General features: G+C 48.2%; 1 protein-coding gene across 2 annotated transcripts in view; it reads right to left on the reverse strand.

Moving 5' to 3' along the window:
• Window positions 1-276: 276 nt before the first annotated feature.
• TRIM66 (tripartite motif containing 66) overlaps window positions 277-25,925 on the reverse strand; it is a 59,078-nt gene continuing 33,429 nt past the window's right edge. For both annotated transcript variants that reach the window (XM_030332499.1, XM_032595124.1), the window contains exons 8-20: window positions 25,487-25,604; window positions 23,157-24,061; window positions 21,617-21,778; window positions 10,121-10,642; window positions 9,763-9,955; window positions 8,198-8,258; window positions 7,597-7,771; window positions 7,002-7,291; window positions 6,387-6,513; window positions 5,986-6,060; window positions 5,472-5,624; window positions 4,842-5,060; window positions 277-4,095 (exon numbers count right to left, since the gene is read on the reverse strand). In XM_030332499.1, the coding sequence (XP_030188359.1) occupies window positions 4,036-4,095; window positions 4,842-5,060; window positions 5,472-5,624; window positions 5,986-6,060; window positions 6,387-6,513; window positions 7,002-7,291; window positions 7,597-7,771; window positions 8,198-8,258; window positions 9,763-9,955; window positions 10,121-10,642; window positions 21,617-21,778; window positions 23,157-24,061; window positions 25,487-25,604 (3,060 nt within the window). In that variant the 3' untranslated portion in view covers window positions 277-4,035. The remainder of the gene's footprint in view (window positions 4,096-4,841; window positions 5,061-5,471; window positions 5,625-5,985; window positions 6,061-6,386; window positions 6,514-7,001; window positions 7,292-7,596; window positions 7,772-8,197; window positions 8,259-9,762; window positions 9,956-10,120; window positions 10,643-21,616; window positions 21,779-23,156; window positions 24,062-25,486; window positions 25,605-25,925) is intronic.

Genomic DNA, 25,925 nt, shown 5'->3' on the forward strand with positions numbered 1-25,925 from the left:
AACTGTGGAGGGTTGAAGAGCGACTGAGAAGAACTAATGGAAAAAAATCCTTTTTTAAAGAAACTTGGGGGCTCCTGGGTGGCTCAGTCAGTTGAGCATCCAACTTCAGCTCATGATCTCGTGATTCGTGGGTTCGAGCCCCACGTCAGGCTCTGTGCTGACAGCTCAGAGCCTGGAGCTGGCTTTGGATTCTGTGTCTCCCTCTCTCTCTGCCCCTCCCCCACTCATGCTCTGTTTCTGTCAAAAATAAATAAATGTTAAAAAAATTTTTTAATAAAAATTTAAAAAAAAAGAAACTTGGCTAATAAGGAAAATGTATAAGGGGCAACATACCCTAAGCGTTTTGCTTTAGTCTTGGGGAGACCTTTGCTTGTTTGTAGGCTATGTGGAGCACCAGTGAGAGGGAAGTTAAGACCCCAGCAAATGGGGCAGTGGATGAGGGGCAGAGCAAAGTCTTGGAGGCCATACAGCAGGATTCAAGAAACAGAGCACCCAACAGGAGCAAAAGGGAAGGATGTGAGGAGGGATGTAGACACAGACAGATGGGAAGGAGAAAGGAGCCAATGGGCAAGGAGGTTCTTGCTTTAGGGACTTTTCTGTGAATAGGCAGTGACGTCAGTTGTTGGCTGAAAGCAAAGATGAGGGGCGTGGACAGAGAGCAACGCAATCACATCAAAGATACCCATTCAATGCTGACAGCCCATCTGAGGGTGTCAACTCTGAATCTGTCATGTTTAGCAACCCAGGAAGATAGAGCAGCAAATAAGCTGATGCAGAAAATGGAGAATGGTTGGCAGTTTCAGGGGAAGTTTTGAGATGGAGAGGATAAGAAAGTTCAGGATGCTGATAAAAAAGGTCAGTGTGTGATGGGCCACAGGTTCAGGGTAGGGAGAGGAAGCAGCCCACCAGGAGAAGGCTGAAAGACCCGGGAGAACAAAGAAAGAGAGAGAGAGGGTCAGGAAACTGAGATAAAGGAGCAGGCATTTAAATAAACAGCAGGGAGGGAGGGAGAAGCAGAAGAGGAAGCACAGGGCATGGTGATCCAGAAGGTGTTGGGGGGGTTCAGAAGGGAAAACTACAGGGACATCCTGGAGTCAGAGAGGAAGCAGAGCGGAGCCCAGGAACAAATAAGGAGGGATCTAGGTCTTAGGAGCAAGGCAAAGAGCTGTCACCAGAAGAGGGCACAGGGAGCCAGAACCCACCGAGTCTGATGGTGAGGACTGCCTGGCGCAGAGCCTACAGAGGGCCCAGCAGCTGCCACTGTGGGAGGAGGACCTGCAGAGGGTATAGTTGGCAATTATTAGGAGTCAGGTAGGGCCAGCCTGCCCACGTTCTGGAAGAGGACTCTGCAATTCATCCTGCAGCAGTGTTTGCACTGAAACCCCCCCTTTGCCTCCACTGAAGCCGCTTGGCTCTCCTGTTTCTCCCACGTCCAAGGAGCCCAACTTCTCCTCTAGGACTGCATTCTATACTGTGAGGCCCCGGAACTTGCTGTATTTCCATTTCATGACTTTGTCAAGGGCCAAAGGACTTGCCTGACTTCAAAAGGGGCCATTGTGGGAGTGAGTCAAAAGCAGGAACAGCTCAGATGTTAAGGAAGAGCCACTGAAGTCAGTCACTCAGCTAGCAGCTTTTTTTTTTTTAATTTATAAAAAGTCATGTTCTGTTTTCTGCATGCAAAACAAAACAAACCAAAAACCATGACACAAAACATTGGTGCTAAGTACACAGGAAAAGCCTGGGGGAGGGCAGTGTGTGGGGTAAGCAGTGCAGGGGTGGTGTGGCGGGCCATGGCCTTGCACCCTTGCAGGGAGGATACCCTACATCTGCTCAGGTGCCGAAAGTGGGCCTCTCAGCATGCAGGGTCTCTGCGGTGGGAAAGGAATACGTGACTCTCGACTACGTTACTACGATCCCCTGGCCCAGCAGGCTATACCCAGCTAGGAGCTTCACGAATAAAAGGGGAGCTAAGCATTTAGCCCCACATTTCTGCTTTATATTTGTAGTCTTCGGTTGGTCCTGTGGAAGGATCTCAGTCAGGTTTGAGACTGTCACAGCCCTCACTTGGCTATCTGACACAAAGCACCATGATTCTCACTCAGGGAAGGTGGAAATGGGGGCCACAACACAGGAAAGATGACCTAGAGCATGAATTCATGAGGTAATTACAGAGGGAACCTCGCCAAGTCAACTAAACAGAGAAAACGATTCAAACATTGAAAGGAAAGTGGCCAGAGCCCAAGCCAGAGAGTCATGTGAGCCCCAAAGAACAGAGGGCTAGGTCTAAAGATTGCCTGGCTAGTGAAGCACGAAAGACTTAGTTACCCCAAACTGGGAAACGGGATTATGGAAGCCTGTCTGTGCAGGAGAGCCTGGCAGGTGCTGGTGAAAGAATGGCCGGTGGAGGATGGCCTCTCAGCCTGGGTGGCAAAGGAAATGAGCAGCACCACCAACTGACAAAGAAAGCAGAGCTTTCTCTGAGCAGAATGTTCCCCTTAACAAAGGCCCTACAAACAACAGCTTCCTTAAATTTCATCTTTTAGCAAAAATAAAGCCAAGCCACGACAAAGTGATGTCTCTGGGCCAGGCCACTGAAGCGCCAGGTCTGCAGCTCCCCCAACACCATCAGCAATAGGGTCCTTCTCAACCAAGTCCTGGCTGAGGAAGTAGCTTGACCCCCAGCATCTGCCTATGCAGCCTTCCCCAAACACCCCACACGGACCATGAAGATCCATCTCCATCCGAGATAGAGTCTGGAATTCCTGTTCCCGTGGCTTCTAGAACATTTCCTTCTGCATTCTCGGAGAAGTGATGTCCTGAAGTTGCTTCAAAGTCACTGAAGGACACTAGCTTCTCACCTGTCAGTTTCCTCTTCTCTACCCTAGACAGAACTTCCCCCATGAATGATTACACCATGCTCCTGGCAGTCCCTTTGGCCTTCTCCAACCTCCAACAGAAAAGGGCTGCCAGTAGAGTCCTGACTTTTTTGGGGGCTGCAGACAGCCTGGGGGTGAGTGAGTCCGAGAACTCACTTCTGATCTTTGGCTCTGCGAACGTGGAAAGGCTGAGAACTAGGATCTCTACGACAGAGGAGAAGCCTAGCACAGCGAGCCAGTTCTGGGTCACTCCCCTTGCCCAATCCAACTCTCAGGTTTACTCGAACTCGGGCTCCAGATCTCTGAGTGGAGACAATGAAGGGATGGCCACTGACAATCACTTCTAGGAAGGCAGGTTCTGACACTAAAGAAGAGTTATTAACCCAAAGTAAGTGGCACAGAGGACAGGCTCTGAAGTTGACATCTCCTTAAGCCTGCACGTCTGAGCCTGAAGCTGTCGGTGGTCCCTGCACAGCCACCTGGCCCTGTCAAGAATGCCATACATACCACCTAGAGCACTTTCATAGTGGCCACCTAAGTCAACATCGGGACAGGGAGCATGAGAAACAAATACCCTGAAAACCGTTAGAACCCGAATAGGCACCAATTGAGACCTATGGCCTCTGGAAGCCTCCATCACCCTGCCCAGGGCAGCTTCCTGTCCTGGCAGGCCAAGCAAAGGCAAACAGTGACAGTCTTTGGCTGTGCTGGGCCAGGGATCACAGGCCTGCCATATGTCAGAACCTCTCTCCCTTCTTTTACCCTCTTCTGGACCCAGGAGGATTTCAGATAGATACATTGCTCCTGAGCCTTACACACTGAGAAAAGTCTGCTCTCCTTAGCAGAGAGCAGTCACCAAGGAAGTTAAGTCCTCCCAAGCCTGACCAGACTTGGTCTTGTCAAGTGGACCCCACACATCTGATTTTTCTGGTAATAGGGAACACCTCCCTCTTTGCTGTTTATTACTGAAATCTTCTCTGTAGTGGATGCACTATGGCTCCCAAATGAATGTTGTAAGATGCAAACGGCAAAGAGCACTACACAGCTCGACAAGACTTGTCTCACATCCACGATCTGAAGAGAATGAGCTGAAAGGTGGGGAGGAGTGGTCAACAGGATGGGGCGCCAGCTGCCAGAGTGCTCGCTGTACCGCCAGCTCTCACACCTGGGAGATGCTGCTGGCCAGGCGGAACGACATTCTTTTTGCTCTTTCATTCTCCTGAAAGAAAAAAAATATGTGTGTGTGGAATCAAAATAACCAAAGGTAGTGCTTATTAACGTGCAAAGGCAAAGTGTCCAGACTGGGACTCCCCAGAGCCAAAGTGTTTTCCTCTGCCCCAGGAATGCAACAGCAAAACTCACTGCAGCCACTAAACATGGTGGGCCAAGTGATGTAAACAACTGGGGATGGCTGCACACAGCAGGCAGGCAGGCAAGACATTTCAGTGGAATGAAACAGCACTGAACTGTGTCCCATGTCTGCATATGTGGGACCAGACACAGGTCAGAAGCGCTCTCTCTACTGTGAGCAACACCTCTCCCTCCTTCTCTACACCAAGGGGGTGAAAATATCCCTTCCTTTCTCCCAAATGGAATTTGAGACCAGGCCCTGAGACCAGATGTTTCTCTTCTTCTGGGGACCACAGTGGAGAAGAATCAGCATTGAGCTGTGAATTGGGAGACCTGGCTCCCCACTCTGATTCTGCTGTTAATTTGCTGGGTGACCCTGGGCAGACGCATCCACCTCTCTGAGTTTCAAGCCTCAGTGGTAATGAGACTTGATGAGCCCTGCACTGCCCTGACTTCCTGTTAGACTACAGGCTTGGGAGCAAGGGTTCCTTCTGAGTACTCTCTATGCCTCCAGCAGCTTTGCTTTAGGCTGCTCTGTACACGCTGCTTGGGTGCCCCCTGACTGCCCACCCACCGGCCCCACAACCTGCCTGCCAGCTGGCAGCAACTCTTTACCATATGTCGCCGCCGCCTCTTGGGTTGGATGCCCTCCTGCACGTAGGGGGGCCATGGGAAACCCTGCGGAGTGGAATACCCACTCTCGCTTGACACCTCCTCGGAGTCTGAGTCCTCCTGCCTTGGCTGGGCAAACCGTTTCTCCGGGTAGATCTCCTTCAACCAGCCCTCAAAGAACACTTCCAGGCAGCGGCCGGCCTCTGCAACCTCTGAGTCGGGCTGAAGGGGAAGGAGAGCAGTGATGGTCTGGCCCGTATCCACCACCCCATCTCTTCCAGGTCCCTCAAGAGCTATACAAAGAGCACAAAGCCTGGCTAGGTTTCCTGGAGGTCTAGAATGTGACATTTTCTCCTGAAGACTCAAGATAACCAGTTTAGTACCATCTCTTCAAGCAGAAGTGACTCTGACAGTTACCCACAGAGGGCCAACCACTAGCATTCCCCCCTTCTTCCTTCTGAGTCCACACTGAGGCCCAAGTGTGGGAGAGAGCTTTTAAACACTCACTACGGGAGACCCTAAAAGGTTCCCATGTCCTTATGGCAGCTCAGGACCAAACCTGATATCCCCCATCCAGGCATGAGTCTTGGGGTCACTGGGAAATAGAGGAGGGGGAAAACAGGCAAGACATACATAATTGAACTTCGCACAGTTCCAGAACATGAGGCGGACATCTGACACCACCTCCTCTGGGGTGGTGTAGTGAGCTGGGTCCTTCTTTTGCAGCTTCCTCCGAATGATTGACAGGTCCATGGGCCTCTTGATAATCTGGTAGTAATGCCGAGCCTTGGGGGAGCAAAGAAGGGGAAGCAAAGCAGGAAGAGAGAAGTAGAGGTACAGAGAAGAAAGAGAGAGAGATGGAGAATGAGTTGAAACAGATGTGAAAGGACACAAGAGAACAGCAGCAAGAAGAAAAGAGAAGAAAGGAGACAAAAAGAGAGAAGGAGGAATGTTTCACTGTCAAGTCAGGTGTGGTGTAGCAGCAGCTGGGCTGGGGGGCTGCAGTGGCCACACTGAGTCCGCTAGCCCATGCACGGATTAATCAGACTTCCAGCGGCCATGACCTGAGCCCGCCCCAGGGTAGCACTTGGACTCACACTCAGGCCCAGGGCCCTCGGAGCCGGCAGAAACAGGAAGCCTTCCTTACCAGCGGGCTGACAGGTTCATGGAAGGGCAGGCTGAGGCTATGGCAGCACAAGGACAGTACCAGCTTTTCACACTTCTGCAGAAACCAGAATGGCAGCACGTTACTTCGGCCTGGCCCCATCTCAAGAACTGAAGACAGTGACCCTGATAACTCCAGCGGGGTCAGCTCTGTCCCACAGGGCGTGGGCCAACACGTTAAGGCACAGCACAGCCTGCTAGACTAGAGGAAGACAGCTGGCAGAAGGGAATCCATAGCAAAAACCCCCATGGGCCAAGCTGTCAGGCATAGCCCAACAGAGAGATACCTGGAGAGACTTCCCATCCCCCTCAGAAACGCCTCAGCCCCTGGCACAGGGAGGCTGCCCCAGGCAGGGAACCTTGTTTTCAGAAACCCCTCCCTACCTTCTGGTCATAGATGCTCAGGCCAGGAGTGGCCCGCATTCCAGGCTGATTATAGCGGGCATTCTCACAGTCGTACTCCATCTCGGGCTGGGTCAGGCTGCGGCACAAGGTACATACCCAGTCTCCCCTGCAGAGGCAGATGAGGCCAAATTAGGCATCAGCAGGTGGCCCAGAGCCACCTCCCCTCTCCCTCTGCTCCAAGACGGAGGCAGAGAGAGAGAATGGTATGGGAGACTCAGTCCCTAGGCCTGCCCTGTAGGGAATGGCTTCCTAACCACAAGCTTTAAAGAAATTCACTAACTTGGGATGGAGTGAATCCAGAAAAAAATTGGATTTAGCAAGGGGCTGAGAGAGGAGTATGGGGACAAACCTGTGTGTGTAGGAAGAAACTGGGAACAGAGGAAGAAAAACAGCCACTCAAATTTCAAACACCTTCCTATCCATGCATAGAAGGCACAAGGCAGTAGGGCCACTGACTCACATACCTGCAATTCATGCAGGCCCAGAGAGGGGAGGAAGCCCATTTGAAGGAGCTCTGTGGGCCTGGCCTGGAATAGTCATCCCTGGAAGATCACCCTGCTAGGCAGCCAATGGCCCTAGATTGGCACAACTCACCCGGGGAAGCTGAGCAGGGCCGGCAAGTGGCAGGAAAGGTGGAACACTTTGGGGCAGCGATCGCAGCACAGCAACTCTCCCCCATTGAGGCACACAGCGCAGAAGTCTTCATTCTCTATTGGTACCGGGGGCCCCTTCTTGGCTCCAGGGGTCCGAGGAATGAGTCTTTGTTCTTCAGGAGATGCACCCTCCCCCTCTGGTGGCTGCTGCCCCGCCAGAGAAGTGACAGTGACCTTTCTTCCCCCCAGACTTGGGGCCTGGATGGCATCAGGCATGTTGTTCTGGCTGACCTTGGAGAAGAAGTGAGTCTGAGCAGTCAGCACAGCACCAACAAGTTGTGGAGGGAGGGAGAGGAGGGACTGATAAGCCCTGGGCACCAATTTATTCCAGGCCCCCAGGCCAGCTGAGCCCCAAGAATGCTGAGCCTCCTGATATGCATCTCACAAGCCCCTGGCAGCCGAGGACAAGTCTGGTCAGTCTGCAGCCCCACTCAGACTCTGGACAAGGCCAGAGCCAGAATTCTGAATGAAGTGGAGAAAGAAGAGAGGCTCCTAAGGTGGGCCAAGCTCAAGGACAAGACAGAACAGAGTGGTACCTTAATAGACATGCTGGAGGACTCAGTGCCACACTCGATGATCAGCAGGAAGCTCCCATCCTGCTCATTCTTCTGGGGCTTCAACTTGAACACAGGCATCTCTCCCGAGGAGGCAGCACAGATCTTGAGCCGCTCCAGTCGCACATAGGGAATCTTAGGCTCGCTGTTGAAGGGCCTGTGGCAAGAGAGACACCCCTGGGTCTTAGTGGGAGCCTCCTCTGACCCCAGCCTCTAAGTCAGCTCAACCATGATCCGACAACTGAACTGCTGCTCAAGATCTCCTCAGTCCCACCCCATGCAGGCCCATGTTTCTCCCTCCCACCCCCGGCGAGCTGTTTGCTCAAAGAAGAGGGGATTCCTAAAGAGGGAGGACTTCACACAGAGCACATGCCCTCTGGTGCAGGAGCCAGGATAGCTTCCCACAGGCATCCCAGACTCCCAACCACACAGATCCTACTCAAGGGTCTGGGAGTTGAAGAAGACAGTTGCAGGCAAACTTCTGCTTCTAGTGAAGTCATCAAGTGTGCTGACTTTCTGTGCCAACCTCCCAGGACATGAAGTTGAGGGGTGGGAGAGGGAGGTTGGGCCAAGAGCCTGTTACCTGATACTCTGGTTCCCTTTTGCATCCAATTCCAGGGCTCCTTGTTTAAAATTCTCATACTCTAATGCAAAAGACAAATACCTGTGACATACATTATAACAACATGCCCAATACCCATACCTTCCACTCATGTGCTATTCATACCTTTGGCCACACAGCTATCATACAACTGTTACCCACAGTGTAATCATTCATAATGGTGGCAATCCTAACACAGCTCTCCTTCCTGAGAGAAGAAGGCCACCTTCTTTTAAAAAGAGAAACAACACTCAGAGGCTGTCTATGGGTGAGTGTTGGGTCGGGTGAGGGGCCAGCTTCTCACCTTCCAAATGAGCTCAGAAATCTCTTGTTTCCCATATACTGGGGTTACGTGCTCTCAGGGGTCATTCTGTCCAGCCTCTGCATTTTCAGCCAAATTCTGATATTCTAGTACTGCCTGAGAATCTAGCTCATACCACATAGGAAAGAGGCTCCCGTAGCCCTACGCTGGGTAGAGCAGTAGAGCCTGTGTAGCTGGGCAGGGGGAAGTGTGGGGAGAGAGGAGGATACTAGCATTTAGTGAGCACCCACTCAGCACCAGGCACTATCCTAGGCACTTTCCTTGGGCAAGCACAGTCCAAAAATTTGATTATTTAAAATTCAGGTTTCCATTATTACACAGTTAATAAGAACCAATCAGTGTTCAGTTAGTCTTTCAGTCAGTGCAAAGAAACAAGGGGAAAATTATTTCATTTTCATTTATTAGATATATGGGAAATAGACGGATCATTACAGACTAAACACACATCATACACTAAACAGAAAAAGTCCCAAATTTTCACTCAGCAGTTGCTTACAAATTTTCCAGCTAGCCCTCGCCTACCACAGAAGAAGGCAAGTCCCATTTGAGAAGGGATGTAGGTAGCTGAGAAGAGAATCAGAGCCAATCTCCACCAGTCCAAATTCTCTTTACTATGAGGCACACCATAAATCCAGATGACTGCTGGGTGCAAGGCAAGTTCTTGTTACTACAGAGAAAGTCATCAAATGATCTCACTGTAGTTATTTGGCCCAGTAGTCTACAAAGTAGTTACACTAGCCCCATTTACAGAGAAAGAAATCACCTCAGAAAGGTTAGGGGTCTCACACAGGATCAAACATAAAAAGACAGAGCTGGTTTTCTATGATAGATCTACCTGACTCCAAAGTCACACATGCTCTGTTCCCTAAAATATTTTGCCAAGGCTAGCCCTTCTGGGATGAGTTTTGGGATGAGTTCTTCCCGGGAAGAGTTCTTCCTTCTGGGATGAGTTCTTCCTGCTTCCCCCACCTCTAACCCAGACCTCCATGGGAATGTTACGTGGAGCTAAGTCTTGGCCATGCCTGGATCAGCCCCGGCCACAGTGAGGAAAACAGAACAGGTACCAATAAGTCAGTTCTAGAGGGAAGAAGTGAACTGAGCAGAGAGAGAGAGAAACACTGCTCCCTCACACCTAGAGCCTGTCTCCTGACCTCTCTGTCACTTGGGAGTGCTGAGCTCATGTTTGTGGCCAGCACAAATAACAGGCTACTGACTTGAGCCTCACCTTTTGGGTTCCGGTACTGTTGCAGAGCCATGGACGTGTTGATCACTGGGACCAGTGGGGGTTTCTTCACAGAGAGGTTAATTGGCTCCTCTAGTTCTGAAGGGATAGCCAAGTCCTTGGAAGCATCCAGACCAGGGGTTGTGGAGTCTTGTCTCAGAGAGTCAGTGAAGCGGGTAGAATCCTCACTTTCCATCTTTCAAAAGCGAAAGGCCAACAGGAATCAAAGAAATGAGACATTTTTATTGTTACTGGTCATAAAGCTATTAAGCTAAGGCAAGGATAACCTCTTATCTGCAGCGGCCACCCTTTTGCCCAGTGATGAGTAGAGGGTGTGGAATGGTATTTACCCAGGACTTACCTTACACAGGGCATTCCCGAGAGAGGGGTCAGCCCCATCTCCAGGGCACAGGCTCCCTACAGCTCGCCCAGAGCCAGGACTGCAGCTGGATCCAGTTTCTGGTTGCACGTCAGAAGCTGGAGGCATGCTCTGCAGAGGACAAGTCGCCAGACTTGGCATAGCCTGGGTGGGACCAGACATCAGGTTGGGCCTGGCCTGTGACTGATCACTTGCTAGGCTTGTGATGGCCTGGGAGGAATCACTCATCAGGCTGGGCACGGACTGGGGTGTGCCGCGCACAAGGCTGGGTATGGTCGGCAGATGACCCACTGTCAGGCTGGGCATAGCCTGGTTTTGACTGCTCATCAGGCTGGACACAGTTGTGGGGGTGCTGCTCAGCAGGCTTGGTACCATGTGGGAAGGGGCGGCAGGCAGGCTGCTCACGCTCTGGATCTGTGGCTCTAGGGTCCTTGCCAGCCTGGTAGATGACAACTCCATCTCCAGTGTGTTGGAAAAGCCCATGATGCTCACCGAAGTGGAGTGCTGCAGGAGTAAAGACAAGGCAGAGTCAGGCTCTTAGCAGGGAATGGGGGGGAAGGAGGAGAGAGGTGCAGCCCTCAAGAACTCCCACGCTCAGATTTCACCCTGGCCTCAGAGACTAGTAGTAGCAAGGAACTCACACAGCACATGAAGTCCCCATTCCCATTCCCCTGCACCAAGGAGGCTGGTAGAGAGGCAGGCACAGGCTGAGGACACTGGCGTGCATATGTGTGTGAATGTGTGTGTGTGAGAGAGAGAGAGAGGGAGGGAGAGAGAAAGAGACAAGACAGTGTGGAAGAGTGAGAGATAGCCTACCACCTGACCTGAGGGTGGTATGCGCATGTGTGCATGTGCACGTGCGTGCGCGCACACACACACACACACACACACACACACACACACAGCCACCATTAGCCCACGCCCCTCAACCCCTATCCAGTACCTAGTCAAAGGGTCAGACTGTAGGACTGCCCTCCAGCTTCACATTCCCTTCTGACTAAGTCACTAGTGCCTTCTTGTCCCTTCTGGGGGTCCTATAGACTAGTTTCTGTTACATAAAAGTGGAAGGAAGTTCAGAAGGCTCAAACTCTGATCTGCCTCAGGCCTTCTCTGAGATAATGCCAAGGCTCAGGGAGCCCCAGTTAGTGCTGGGGAACTAATTCCTTTGCATAAAGCCATTCTTTTCCTTTGCATAAAGCCCTACAGTGCATTCCACCACTCAGGACAACTGTGAAATCAATGGCTTATCCCCTGTCCTGCTCTGCAGCCACAGTTCATCCCTGAACCCTCCCATTCTCTGAGCTCCAGCCACTCACACATTTTTCAGTTCCTGAAACAAGCCAAGCCTTCCTTCCACCTAGAATCTTCATCCCTTTCAAAGAGACTGCTTCTGCTCCAGGGAACATTGTCCTATCCCTGCCCCTGTCCCACTTACCCTTCTGAACTCAGCTCACCTGTGATTTTTTTTAGAGCAAAGCCTCTTTTCATTCTGTGGCCCAGGCCTGGTTCCCTCTTTTGTGTTCTCATAACTCCTTTTTATACTGTATTCTCGTAGCTGTAAGACCATTTGATTAATCTCCGTTTCCTCCATGAATTGTAAACTCTATTAGGGCATGGATTTTACTTATTTTGCTTACCCAGTGTATTTCTAGACTCAGGAGCAGTCCCTGGCTGAATAAATGAATTAATGAGCTATTTACAATTTTAAAAAACAACATAATGTGTGATTTTTTATTCTACAAATCTTAAACCAAACAAATAGCAGCTTAGTTCTATTAAAAACTGTGCCTATGCATCTCTCTAAAATAATGGTTGTCTTCATATAGCTAAAATTTATTGAGCATTTATTATATGTAAGGAAATTTGCTAAGTGTCTTACATACATTTCCTCGCTTAATCCTCATAACAAACATTAAAGGGTTGTTGTGAAGGTTAAAAGAAAGAATCCATGTAAAGATTTAGAACATCTGCCATATTGTAGGTACTCAACAAACCCCAGCTACGGCTAATGCTGCTGCAATTATTGTTATTGTTATTATTCTTCTTATGGCCCTAATTTTACACTTGAGAAAAATGAGTTTCAGAAAGGCATCTGAAGTTTTTAATGCTACTGAACACATAATTTTGTATATTTCTATTTCTCTTTACTTGTGCTCACACGCAGAAACACGATTTTTGCATATTGACCTGGTACCAGAGACCTTGCTGAAGTCACTTGGGGAATTTCTGTGAACACAAATCATGTCATCTGTGAAGAGTTAAGTTTTATTTCTTCCTTCTCCTGTGTTTTCCGGCCTTACTCCACCAGCTAAGACCTCCCGTACCAGGTCAAATAGAAGCAGCGATAGTAGCTGAATTGTCTTGTTCCTGATCTCGGGGGATCCTTTCAATATTCCACCAACTAACAATGATACTTGATGTGGGATTTTCACAGATTTAGAATCCAGATCTCTGGCCCCGAAGCCACACTCTTGACTGTGGCCCATCTAGCTCTGTCCTTCCCTGTGCTTCCTCCCCTCCCCTTCCCACACTCTACACTTCAGCCTCTGTCCTTCCCTCGCCTGCTCCCTCTACCTCTCCTGTTTTCCTTTCTTCTTATCATCTCTTCCTCTTCTCTCCCAACACCTTTCCCTTATTATTTAACTGCTTTAGTAAAGCTTACATTTTCTATTCTTAATTCCCAATTCGAAAAGCAGATAAGCTAAATACCTTTGTTTCTCCAAAGAAAATTTTTTATTTTTAGATGTTCCTTGGTAGTGCAATAGTGTTCAATAAAAAGGCTTCCATTTGCTCTATAGTCTAAGTCCCAAGATAAGGAATATTGAGGAGAACGAGGTATGGGGAGAATACTCAGAGCAAATTGGGTAGATTAAGCATGGAAGAGCCACCTCAAACATGCCCTGGCCTGCATCCCTTGGCATTCCCTGCTGTCCTGGTTATATACTACCACAGCTTTCTAAGATTCGATCTTTCCTTATCTACCTACAAGAATACCCAAAGATTGTTGGAATCTCTTTTGTAACATAGGACAGTCTAACCCTTTGAGCTGGTTTCTTTCACCTTTTCCCCATTTGACATGTATATTTAGTGCAACTCTGGTTGTCATCTCATCTGCCAATGACATAGATGGCTCTGTGTGAGATCCTTGGTGCCAAGCATTAAGGGCATCAAAATCAACCTGGGACAATCCCAAGTAATAATGGTCAGGTGCTGTAGGTCACAAGATATGCACAACATTAAATCCCCAAAGACAACGCTCCCCAGATTAGAGGCAGGATATCTCTACATCTCCAGATTAAAGGTAGGATATCTTTGTAGGATATCTACTCCCCTGTCCTGATTATTTATTGTGCATCATGAAGTATGACTTAATGATAGAGGACAGGAGGGCATGAGTACTGAGCCCTAGAAGAACTGTGGAAATTCTATCACAGTTTAGTTTGAGTTGGGCCTGCTGAACCTGCTCCTATAAACACCGAGCACACAGCACAAGGTCAATAACATGTCCTAAGAGACTGCAGACTAGACTAGTCTTTTTCAAGTCCACATTCACATTCAATCTCAAGGAGACCACAGCTATCAGGAAGTAGGGGAAAGCCTTAGTAGTGGTAAAAAGAACCTGAGAAATTTCCAGGATCTCAGAGAAAGTGTTATAAGGAAGCCAGCACCACCCATTTCTATAGGCTATACAAATAGAGCTGCATTTCTGGAACATATGTATGCTGTGTGTTAGTTATTTTTGATACTTCATTTGGCTCTCTGGGTGAAGAGATGCAAAATATTAAAATGGAAGGAACTATTTCATGTGTAGGAAGAAACACAGGATTGAGAACCTCCTTTCTACCCTGCTGCCAGTGCTGCAAAGTGAGTAGAGGCAAGGGGAGAATCAAATTTCCAGGCCAGGAAAGCAGGCTGAGGAACCAGGGCCTGGGAGGAAGGACAGGGCTTCTTGAGAGCACACTAGGCTTGAGAATATGGCCATTCCTGACATTTGGTGCCTCACACACAGAAGGTGCTCATCTCTCAATGGAGATGACATTGCCTGCCCTCTCTAGCAACCAGGATTGTTCAGAGATCAAAGGAGAGAAGACAAAATTATATGGCCAACTGTAAGGTCTATAAATGGCAACTACTGACGCTTCCAAGTTGTCAGCTACATGACACCTTTCCTTCTTCTTCACATGTAAAACCTTCAGATTTCATGAGGCAAAATATGTACTTTGAAGTCTGCAAGTGAACAACTATTTTCTAGATCAGGGAGGAAGAGAAGACAAAAATGCCAAAAACATTCACTCTGAAATCAGCTCAGGTCATCTCTGTGGTACAAGGGGAGACTGCTCCGAGCCTCTTACCTCTCTTACATAGTGTCTCCTCACTTGCTCCTAATTTTCTTTCCTTCCCCCACGCTGTATGTTCCTATATGTGTCCCTTTCCTCTTCTTTTCTCTCTTTATCTCTGTTTGCCACCTGCCTGACCTGTGACCTGTCTAAATCACCTCACCTGGAACCTACAGAATCTGTCTGAACCACCAGCATCCACAACCTGCCTGACCTACGAGTTCCCTGAACTGTCTGTCAGCCTCTTCTACTAGTCACCTGTGCAATCCTTCGTCCACCTGCCACCTCCATTCCCATCCTCACCACTTGGGTCTTTTTCTGGAGTTCATTGTGCTTATTTATATCATTACAATGATTGTCACATGATGTCATCAAAATTTGGAGAAGGCACTGTTCTTTCATTCAACAGAAAAGGAAACTGAGACACAGAGCAATTACACAGATTTCCCAAGCTTATATAGGCCTAAGACTAGGAGTCTGGGCCCAGCCTTAAAAGCCTGCTGGCTGGTCTTGCTTTTGTGCCATTAGCTAGAAAGCTAGTGCTCTAGTAAAACATGATAGAGAAGTCAATAAACAGACACTTAATGCACATGCCCTGAGTTTAATATAAATTTCAGGTTCTTACAGCAAGATAATATTGCTGGGGATAAAGCAGCACAAATAGGGTGGTGTTCCACAGATATTAATTTTCCATATATCTGAACCATACCTCTTTCAATAACAAAATGCAGTTGGCTTTAAAAAATTATTTTGAATGGGACTACTTCTAAAACACTTTACACACCACCCTGTCATATTAAATAGAGTTCATGAAGCCTAATGAGACCACTCCTTAAGGACATAAACAAGCTTGGATGGACTTCTGTTGCTGGAGTAGGCTGTAGTTCAGTGATGCTATAAGGCAATGCAGGGCTTAGCTTGTCCTTTCACCAAATAACCTCACACTGTGGCACTTTTCCAGGTGATGGTTCTTGTCTTCTCCTTTGTCGTTAGCTGACATTACAGAAGTCCTGACTCCTTGCTTCACTCTGCTTACTGCTACCACGTAGGAAAACTAAAATTTCCAAAGGAAACCATGTAACTAAGTTTGCTGTCAAGACCTCTATACTAGACACCTGAGTGTGGCCTTATGATCTCATGCATAAATAATGTGTGGGCTTTGTGACATCTGTTCTTGTTGCTGCTCCGAAGCTTTGCCTGCTCACTTCTGGGTTTTTGCCCCAGTAGTTAGGATTGTCAAAGACTGATTGCCCTGTAAATGTACAGAGGAAAGAGGAGCAATGACTTGGAAGTTAAGTCTTGGAAATGCATTAAAGGCCTTCATTCTGGTTGAAAGAAACAGATGAGGAGATAAGGATTGAGGTATACAGATTTGTATTAAATCATGGAATATCTGAGTGCTTCAAAGCTTCAGATTGGGTAGACTGGTTTAACATTAGTAGATCTTCAAACAACTGAATCAGATACCTGAGGAAGGAACTCATTTCCCCAGCAAGTTGTTTCACAGTTGATTTTTAATAGCAAAGTTGTAGCTTTTATGGACAGTGAGTGGTCCCCCAGCTGAATGAAAAGCTCTTATACAAATTAAGACTATTCCTTTGGATGGGAATGCAAGCTGGTGCAGCCACTCTGGAAAACAGTATGGAAGTTCCTCAAAAAAACTAAAAATAGAACTACCCTACGACCCAGCAATTGCACTACTAGGTATTTATCCAAGGGACACAGGTGTGCTGTTTCAAAGGGACACATGCACGCCCATGTTTATAGCAGCACTATCAACAGTAGCCAAAGTATAGAAAGAGCCCAAATGTCCATCGATGGATGAATGGATAAAGAAGATGTGGTATATATATACAATGAAGTATTACTCAGCAATCAAAAAGAATGAAATCTTGCCATTTGCAGCTATGTGGATGGAACTGGAGGGTATCATGCTAAGTGAAATTAGTCAGTCAGAGAAAGACAAATATCATATGACTTCATTCATATGAGGACTTTAAGAGACAAAACAGATGAACATAAGGGAAGGGAAACAAAAATAATATAAAAACAAGGAGGGGGACAAAGTGTAAGAGACTAATAAACATGGAGAACAAACAGAATGTTGCTGGAGGGGGTTTGGGAGGGGGAATGGGCTAAAAGGGTAAGGGGAATTAAGGAATCTACTCCTTAAATCATTGTTGCACTATATGCTAACTAACTTGGATGTAAATTTAAAAAAATTAAATTAAATTAAATCATAAATCTTAAAAAAAAAAAGACTATTCCTTTGGATATAACTATGGTAATACATGCTAACTGACCAGAATCAAACGGGAAAACATTCATGGGTGATGAAGAGATAAGAACTGAAGAGTTTCCAGTGTCCTGATGATTCAGGAAAGACAGAAATGGTAAAGAGGATCTTAGAGTCAGAGGTGGAAGGAAGAGGAAAGGAATAGGCTGATTCCTATAAATCTGAAGTAAAAGCCAGAATGAATGAAACACTCAAACCCAAGCCTTGGAGACTCTAAAGAATTAGGCCAGAGATATTTTGGCCAGTCCACTGTAAGGAAATTTAGGGCCCAGGAGCAAGGACCAACATGTTTTCTCATGAACCAGGAAACCTAGACAAAGATCTTAGATTTGATCTGTAAGTGAAATCCGGCTAGAACAGAGGAAAGAGTCTTCCTAGAAGTTGGAAAATTCAGGGAGCCAGCCTGGGGAATACTTGGCTTGGTTTCTGAGCAGGACAGAGCAGAACTCTGTATAGTTCTGCAATTCCTGACCAGAACTCAGGCTGTGCCCTAAGAAAGCTTCACGAGGCCCTGGGAAGATTCTGAGCAAATTCTGCTGTTGAGACCAGGCTATGAGGCAATGATCATTCCTGGAGTTGAGAAGCCATGACCTGGCCCATGGCCATGGATCTGGAGACTATGAAGGCAGGACACCCAGTACTTCCTTTATGTAAGCCAAGATTTAGAGTATGAGTTAAAGCAAGACACTTCCCATCTCTGGACTTTAATTTCCTCCTCCACAGGTTAATGTACATTTGAGTTATAAGAATCAAATTAAAAACTCAGGCATCAAAGTGCTTTGATAATGATATAAATGCTCTTCATGTGAGTCATTATCCCTTCCTCTTCTGCGTCACTCTTACTAATGTAGACCACAGGAATGCCTACTGCTTGGGCATCATTTACTAAAAATACATCTCAGACTCCTCTGAAGCCATAAGCAGCATCCTGGTGGTCTTGCTCAGCCTTCCGTGGAGGATGTGGACCACATGTGAGTGGAAGAGAGGTCCCCCTTGCAGCTGAATTATGGCTCAGACAGGCTCTCTGTGATGCCCACAGCCTTGACTTCAGGACAGGTCTGAGGAAAAGAGTGCATGTGTGTCCTTCAGCAGTTGACTCATTCAGAAGTATAAAATGCAGCCATCAAAATTTCTTCCAGTTTCACCTGGGATATAAGGTATTCTTTGTAGTGTGGTAACCGTGGTTTCTCTTCAGAGTGGCTAAACCAAGATCAGGCAACCGTGAGGGCCAGGCAAATGTCAAAATTCATTCCAAAACACCCTGCTGGATGCAGGGAAGGTAGTGGGATGAGCTCCTTCCGAGACTGCCGAGCTCAAGCCACTAGAAAGCCCATTCAAAAACGTTCCTATCTCACTTTCAGCAGCAATGCGTTCACCATCAGCTCAGTCAGCACCAACCCCCAGGTACTTGTGCACAGCTGCTGTGCTGTAGCGGAAGTCCTCCTCGTGGTGATGTAACATCAGTGAGCAGCTCAGAGCATGGAGGAGTCGCTGTGGAACACCCAGAGAGACGCCTGGTGTCCCAGCTTCCTCTGGTCCGTGGCCTTCACATAGACTTCCGACTTCCCTGGCACTCACAGGCCATCACAGGCTCAGGAGCAGATTGGAGGCTAAAACACCTTTACCAGATAGAGATAACCAAGACCAAACGAGGCTGGGTCCTAAGAGCTCTCCCCAGCAGGGCCTCAGGCTACTCCCAACGACTGTAAGGGGGAAAATCCAGCAAGCGGGCGGCCAGATGGAGTCGTACTTGTCACACTGCAGTACACGGGGAGAGACAGTCTAACCTAGTCCCCGAGCACGAGCAGAGCCAGGAACCCATGCTCTGGTCCCAACTTTGCCAATGCTCAGCTGTATAACTCTTAGGTGGGTCACTTAACCTCTCTGTGTCTCAGTTTCCACATCTTTCAAAGGGGAATATGAAAGTGGCTTCCTCATAACACTTCTATGATAAACAAAGACATAAAATGGAAAAATACATGTAAAAACCTACGGGAAGAGATAGAAAAATGCTATACAAAGTATTATCATTTAATGATAAGATGCTCAAAATGTTGTTTGGTGTCCTCAATCTTCATACCCTCCACCATGCCTAATCCAAGCTTTCAGACAATGAATTCCCACCAAAAGAAAGCCCTTTCTCTGATCTCAGTAGCTTTGTGTATAACCAGTACCTCTCTCAGTCAAGTAGACCCAAAGGCTGCTCTGGGCCAGGATGGCAACATTGAGGTTCCTTTCTCGGGGAGTCCAAGCCATGAAGAAGCCTATAAAACATCGGGAAAAGGCTGGGCCACTTGCTCCTCCAAACCTCTGCATGAGCCCGGGTTAATAAGGGTCAGGGGCAGGTCAAGATGAAAAGTCAGAGTTCCTAGGACCTTCACTAACCCCACTGCCAACCCAAAGGCACACAGTAGGGCAGCATCCCCTTGCTGATCAGAGATCCCTGTGGGCTACCCACACAGGCAGCGTGGACTCCATGCTTGCACACGGTTCACCTCCTTTCCTTTGTACTGTGTGTGGGGACAGAACCAAGACTCATTAAATAAGCAGTGGCATTTTCTGTGTGGCTTCTACTACACTTGAGCACTGGCAATCCCCATGTTGCCTTCTGAACTACATACACCTAGAGCTAGCTGCCTTCTGGTCATCTTCTTATGTAGCTTCCACAGGAGAACACCAACAATTCAAACTTAATTTTTTCCTCCCCCCAAATAGGCCCTTCTTCCCATGCCCCCATCTCAGTGAATGGCAACCCAGTGGGCAAGACAGACCTGGGTGTCAAGCCAAAGGATTTTCTCTCCCTCACTTTCCATCACCAATCAGACTTCAAGTCCAAAAGCTCTTGTGATCTGATCTCTTGAAGTCCATGCTTCCTCCTTATACCCATTGTTACTGATTCCATTTAGCCTCTCTTATTTCTCTGTATTTTGGTCTCCCTTCCTACAACTAAAGTGAACTTTCTAAAATTTAATTCAAACCATATCCCTTGCTAGAAATCCTTCATTCGCTCCTCACAACCCCCAAGACTGAATCCTAAACTCTGTATCATAATTTACAAGGCCTTCCAAGCACTCTGGTTTCACTCCCATCCACAGTACACCTCATGTTCCTACCAAGCCAAGTTGTCTGAAACCCCCTAAGCACCCCAGGCTTTCTCGCACTTCTGGACTTTCCTACTAGCCATTTGTTTTGGATATTTATTCTAGCCCTCTCCCCACCCCTTCACTAGCCTAACATCTTCAAACCTCAGCTTAAAAATCTTGTCCCAAAAGAAGTCCTCTGTGAAAAGTTCTTCTGCCAGTGTTATGTGCTCCTTCTATACACCCCAGTGACTATCACAGCCCTTTATCATATTTATTGTTGTTGCTTATTTAACTGTCTCTCCCACTAGACTGTAAGCTTCAGTGTGAGACTATCTTATTCACTGATATGTGCCTGAAACCTAGCAAAACATCTAGCATATACTAGCATATATATAAGTATATATACATATGGGTATATATATGTGTGTGTGTGTATATATATATATGTATATGTGTATATATATATGTATATATATATATATGTATATATATATAAAACAGTGAGTGAATAAATGGATGGATCGATAGACAAACAGCCTAAGTGTAAAAAGTTAAACCCTTAAGAGCCACAAAGGGCCTATTTATAGCATCTCTATGGCCTCTAGGCCAAACCATTTTCAATAGGGTAGGACAGGCCCAGCATAGGCAAACAACCACTAATACCAGAGGCCTGGGCCAGACTTCAAGCATCACCAGGGTTTTCCAAGTTACCATTTCATTTTGCCATCCCTTGTTTTTCTAAAGTCTCTTCTCAAGTGTCACTGGGATAGACTAATCTAAGATACATATGGCATCAGCGTCACTGGGGGAAACACAGTGAGGGGCAGGTACATAGGACAACTGTGTACTGGGGCCACAGAGCCAGGGGGATGTGCAGGGCTAAGCATGCAGTCTGGGAGGGTACTGAAGAGCTGACACAGCTTCAAGTGCAGGGCTGAGAGGAGGCACCAGGCCAAAGAAGGCAACAGGACAAGTAGAAACAGGCCAAGGCACACAGGGCAGGCTGAGTGGGGAGCACAACACATCAATGAGGTTCCAGCTAGGAGGATGACAGGGGTGAGGGTGAAGGGCAGGGCTAAGGGGAAGACAGCTGATGGGCTGTGGTATTCTGGGCTGTTGCCGGGGTAAATGAACATTTCTAGCAAGCAGGTAAGTTGGTGGACAGGAAGGGTAGCTTATCTTCCAGAATTCTCAGTGCCCCTAGATGCTCAGCTACCTCTGCAGGATGTCCTTACAAATCACTCACCCAAAAAACTCCACTGATTCAAATTCTAAAGCCAATCAATTTTGGGTTGTGGGGACACATAAAATACTTCCCCCATTTTCATTGCAGAGAAAAAACAGTCTCTGGATTCTGACAAACCCGGTTTTAAATAAACCTCACCCCTCTTGTCTACAAACTATAGGGCCCTGGACCTCAGTTTCCTCAGCTAGAAAGTGGGGGTGCCCACCTCACAGAACTGTGAAGCCCATGCACCATTCCAGGCACTGTGTAAGTGTGTAATTTCCCTTTCCCTTTACCACTTCCACCCTAAATGAAGGACAATTGCTGTCATTTTAAGTGCGTGTGGGAGTGGAAATGGGGTGAAGGAGGACTCTGTTGCAGACTCATTAGGACAGACAGCATGAGTCAGGGCTGCGTAATATCCAGGGATGGAACAGGGACACTCCTCCCCCCAGCCCAGTCATCCTCATCCAGGGCCCCGGGCTCTTGGGTGGCAGCGGGTCCCCCATGGTCAGGGAATGCGGGCTCCATTAGTACCTTTCTCACCACATTTGGAGAGGAGTGCTGGATGGTGTTGTCCAGTGGGGGGACACTGGGAGGGGTTTCTTCCCCAGACGCCTGGGGCAAGTTAGCAGCAGTATTCTTGTCAAGAGGGAGAGCCGGCTTTGGACCTTCAGATGCTGGGGGCTCATCTGAAGCCTGAAGAAGAAAATAAGAATTTGAGTGGGTTTTACCGCAAAGAGTAGCAATGGCAGCAGCAAAGGCTGATGGCCACCCTGCATTACTCATTGTCATCAACTATACATTGTGACCTGCTTGAAAATTTTTCAGAAAGAAAGATACTCTTATCTAAACTCTTGCTGAGACTACATCCTAATATGATAGTCTCAAGATAGAACCCAAACCAAGAATTCTGGGCTAACCCTGCCGTATTCACTTTAGCAATCCTAATGGTTCTGACTTCCATTTTGCCTGTGGTCCTCAGTGAACCCTAGACCTTTCTCTGCCATCATGAGGGTGGCTTCATATCTCCTCAAAGGAACTGAGCCACAGAGGGAGACATCTGAAGCATGATCTGACGCTGTCAGTGCTAAAGCAGAAATGTGAGGCCTTATATTTTATAATAAAGTAAAAGTCCATAGAGCTGCTTTGAAGATACAAACGTGATTACAGAATTAAAGGACATACCACTGGGGAAAAAGTGAGAAAGGATGGGGAGAAGGGGCTGGAACAGGAAACTCCAGGAAAAAAAGAAAAGCACTAGTTAAGGATGAAGATGTGGAATGCAGCAAAGATCCCAGAGGTACAAATGTACCTCCTCAGTTGGCTCGTGACTGAGAGAAGACAGGAGCGGCATTCATCACTCCCCCAGGGAGAGAAAGAGGCCTCTTCTGTGCAATTACAGTCAGCAGACCGGGATCCAAGCCTTGGCTCTGTCTGCCGCTCAATGTTTTATGATCTCTAGGCAAAGTGCTTACCTTCTCTAACCCCCTCTTCTGCACCTATAAAATACACATGGCAATGCCCACCTAACACTGTTGATAGGATAAATCGTATAGTATATATAAAACATACCCAGCTTAAGATATCTGAAGTAAATTTTAAGTCCACAGCTGAGTAGTGTTGGAAAGCTGCTGCCCACTAGAATCAAAGGCATGCCCTCCCGCTGCTCCTGAAGCTCTCCCCTTTCACCTGAGATTCCTAAGTTCCCAGCCAGGGAAGTGGGAGGTTATAAAGATAAGAAACAGCCTCCCTTCTGTCCTGGCAATGGCAGGAGTCTAGCACAGCTCAGAAGATTCTATTAATGGACAAGGTCCCTAGCGTCATCTAGGAAGGCAGGGCTAAGCCAGGCCACTCTGGAGAGTATTGAGCCCAGATCTATGTTGGGGCAAAGTACCATGCTCTCTAGAGCTTTTCTGTGATGGGCAGGGGAACCCAGGGAGGACTTGAAATGTGACGGCTGAGTTCAAGGCCACCCTAAGATGAAGAATCTGTGTTCCTGTGACTGGGGAGGCTGTGTTTGCCGAGCGATCCCAGGACAGGGAGGACATGTGTCCCAAGCCACCCTGAGGCTCACCTGCACGGCATCCTCCTGGCTCTGGGACTGGATGGGTGCTGGCTGCCTCACAATGTAGTTGATCTGCCCCACAATGGTTTGCTGAAGGTGCTGAGGAGATTTGGTCTGATTCAGCTGCAGGCTGGGCTGCTGAGCCTGAAGGAGAAGCTCCAGGTCCTTCTGCATCTCCTCCAGCTCAAATTTGTGGTGCATTATATCCATGTTCTGGGAGCAGGCAGGCCCAGGCGGGCTTCCATGCTGACTAGAAGCCAGGTGCTGGGATGGAGGTAGAGGTGGCGGCGGCGGCTGCTGGGGTGGGGGCGGCGGAGGCGGCAGAGGAGGCAGCTGCTGCTGTGGCTGCTGCTGAAAGTGGCTGAGCTTCAGCTTCTGGTGGTGGCCAAACTGGACTTGGATGGAGGGGGTCTGTAAGGGGGGCTGGGCATGGGCTCCTTGCTGAACATCCTGCGGGGGCACAATGCACACTGGCTGGGAAGTCAGCTGCTGCCCCGGCCGCTGAGACGAGTTCTCCTGCTCCACGGGGGGCTGCGTTTCCAGCCAGGGCTGCATCAGTTTTGGTGGCTGAGGATTACAAGCCAGCTCTTTCTCCCTGGGCAGCAGGGCAGGGCACTGCAGAGACCCCAGTTGTTGGGGTGCCATCTCAGAGGGTTGCCTGAAGCTGTGAGCTGAGTGTATGCCGGGTGGGGGGACCTGACCTTTGAGGGAGGGCGAGACTGGGGAGCAGTGGGAGCAGCACACAGATGAGGAACACAGTGCTGGAGACTGGAACTTATGTGAGGGGTGGCTGAGAGTCTCTTGCTGTGCCACTGGGGACTGATGGCTTTGATAAAAGGATGGCGGTCCCTGTAAGCCTCCATAAGCAGGAGTCTCTGCCCGGGACAGCTGTCCACCTTCAGTAGTTATACAGCCTGAAAATTCAGAATAGAGAATGTTTCCAAAGGGACTCTGCAGTTGTTCCCTGCTTGCCACTTCCTGCTCCCGGGACCAAAGGACATCAGTCAGTGGACCTGTACCAGGTGCAGAGATTAGGAAATTCAACCCCTGAACTCTAAGATTTGGTCTAGAATGCTGTCGGCAATGGAACCAGTATGGACCTTTGGGGGCCAGGGACATTTGAGACATTAGCTCAGCTTTTACCAGATGCTCAGTCCTCACTCTGTTTGTATCCCACTACAGAAACCATGGACTCCTTCAAATAGCACCCACTCCTTTTTAACACAGGCTCAGACCAAAAAAAAAAAAAAAGTCAACATTGGGGATGGGGAGGTAGTATGCTGGAGAGTAGCAAAGGAGAGAGAATTGACCCTGGGACAAATGAATAAGTCTCCAAATATAGGTCTGGGAGGCTGTGTTTTGGGCAAGTAGGATGGACAGAGTCGGAGAGCTCCAACACCAGGTCAGTAGCAGACACAAACACTGTCCCAAGGTCCCAAGGCTTCGTGCATTAGTAGACAGTATATATGCCTAGCTCAATCTCGTGGCTTCCTCGCCTCATTGTTTTGATGAGGCTTGCTTAGGGAAGACCCAACAACTTGAGAGCCAGAGGTGTTTTCTATTCATCTCTGATCCCTCAGCACCCAGCATGGGGTGCTGGCCCACAGCAAGGGCCTGCCAAAGGTCTGCTGAATTAAATCAAAGTGGAGAGGGAAGCAAAGAATAAATCTAAATATTATGCTTCTGTCAAGTTCAAAAACCTTCCATAGAGGTTAACAACCCAGATGAAGGCAGCAGTTGGCCGTTAGCTTAACAAACCTACCATTGGGCCATCAACACAGGTACAACCTCAGGTTGTCTACATTCTGCCTAAAGACTCAATGCCAGAAAATCACTGCAGCAGGGAGGGCCATGGATTATCTGTTTCCATCTTGACTCCAGAGGAGGTGTGTGGACACTACCCTTCTCCCTCCCTCCTTCCCTCACCTTGTTGCTGATACCCATTTTGTGCCTACGCACACGAATACCCTTGTATGGCCACAGAGACAGAGGTTCACCTGAACTGCCATACAGCAGTCTGAAGAGCAGAGCCACTGTCTTGTTTCCTCTAGCAATGAAACCAAGGTAACAGGGACATTCATGCAGAATGGAAACCTCAGATTTCAACTGGTCCTGTTACAAAAGTCCTGCATTGCCATTGCTATTTAAGTTGTCCCCCTCCTCAACCCCACCTCACTCCCGCACACACAAAATGGTCTGCTGAGTGACTCCATGACCACTGGCAGTCTCAGGGAGTGCCTTCTCTTGGGATTAGGCTAACATACCCAGTAAGCTAAGAAGATGCTCTCTATTCATTGTTAGCACTTATGTAAAAGCCCACAGGGTGGGCCCTGACTCACCAAGGGAAGCCAGTTGCTTGGTCCAGAAGTTAGGCTCCCAGGTGAATCTGATACTCCAAGGGGAGCCAGGATCTGTGTTACAGTTTGTCTCCAGCAGTCGCTGCATCTGAAACACAATCTGACAACAGAGCCAAAGGTCATTTCTTTGGGCATCTTGCACCTGAATGACAACTCCCTCTCCCTCACTCTTCGACAGGGTGAAGGGCTCAAAGCCATAGGTCTTTAGCCTCAGGTCCCCCATACGCTCATTTCCTTGCACCTTGGTATCTTCACATCCCTTCCCCTGACCTTGTCCCCTCCCTGCCCCTACCAGCTCATGCCCTTCCTCTTATCCAGGTTTCCTGATCCCCTATACTTTTATCTTTCAGGCCTTGAATGGTCTATAATTCTCCCTCAGACATCACCTGCCTGGCAGCCCTCTCAAGAGTTGCATTCATTC

This window comes from Lynx canadensis, chromosome D1 (genome assembly GCF_007474595.2).
Source record: "Lynx canadensis isolate LIC74 chromosome D1, mLynCan4.pri.v2, whole genome shotgun sequence".
In the NCBI taxonomy this organism is placed as follows: domain Eukaryota; kingdom Metazoa; phylum Chordata; class Mammalia; order Carnivora; family Felidae; genus Lynx; species Lynx canadensis.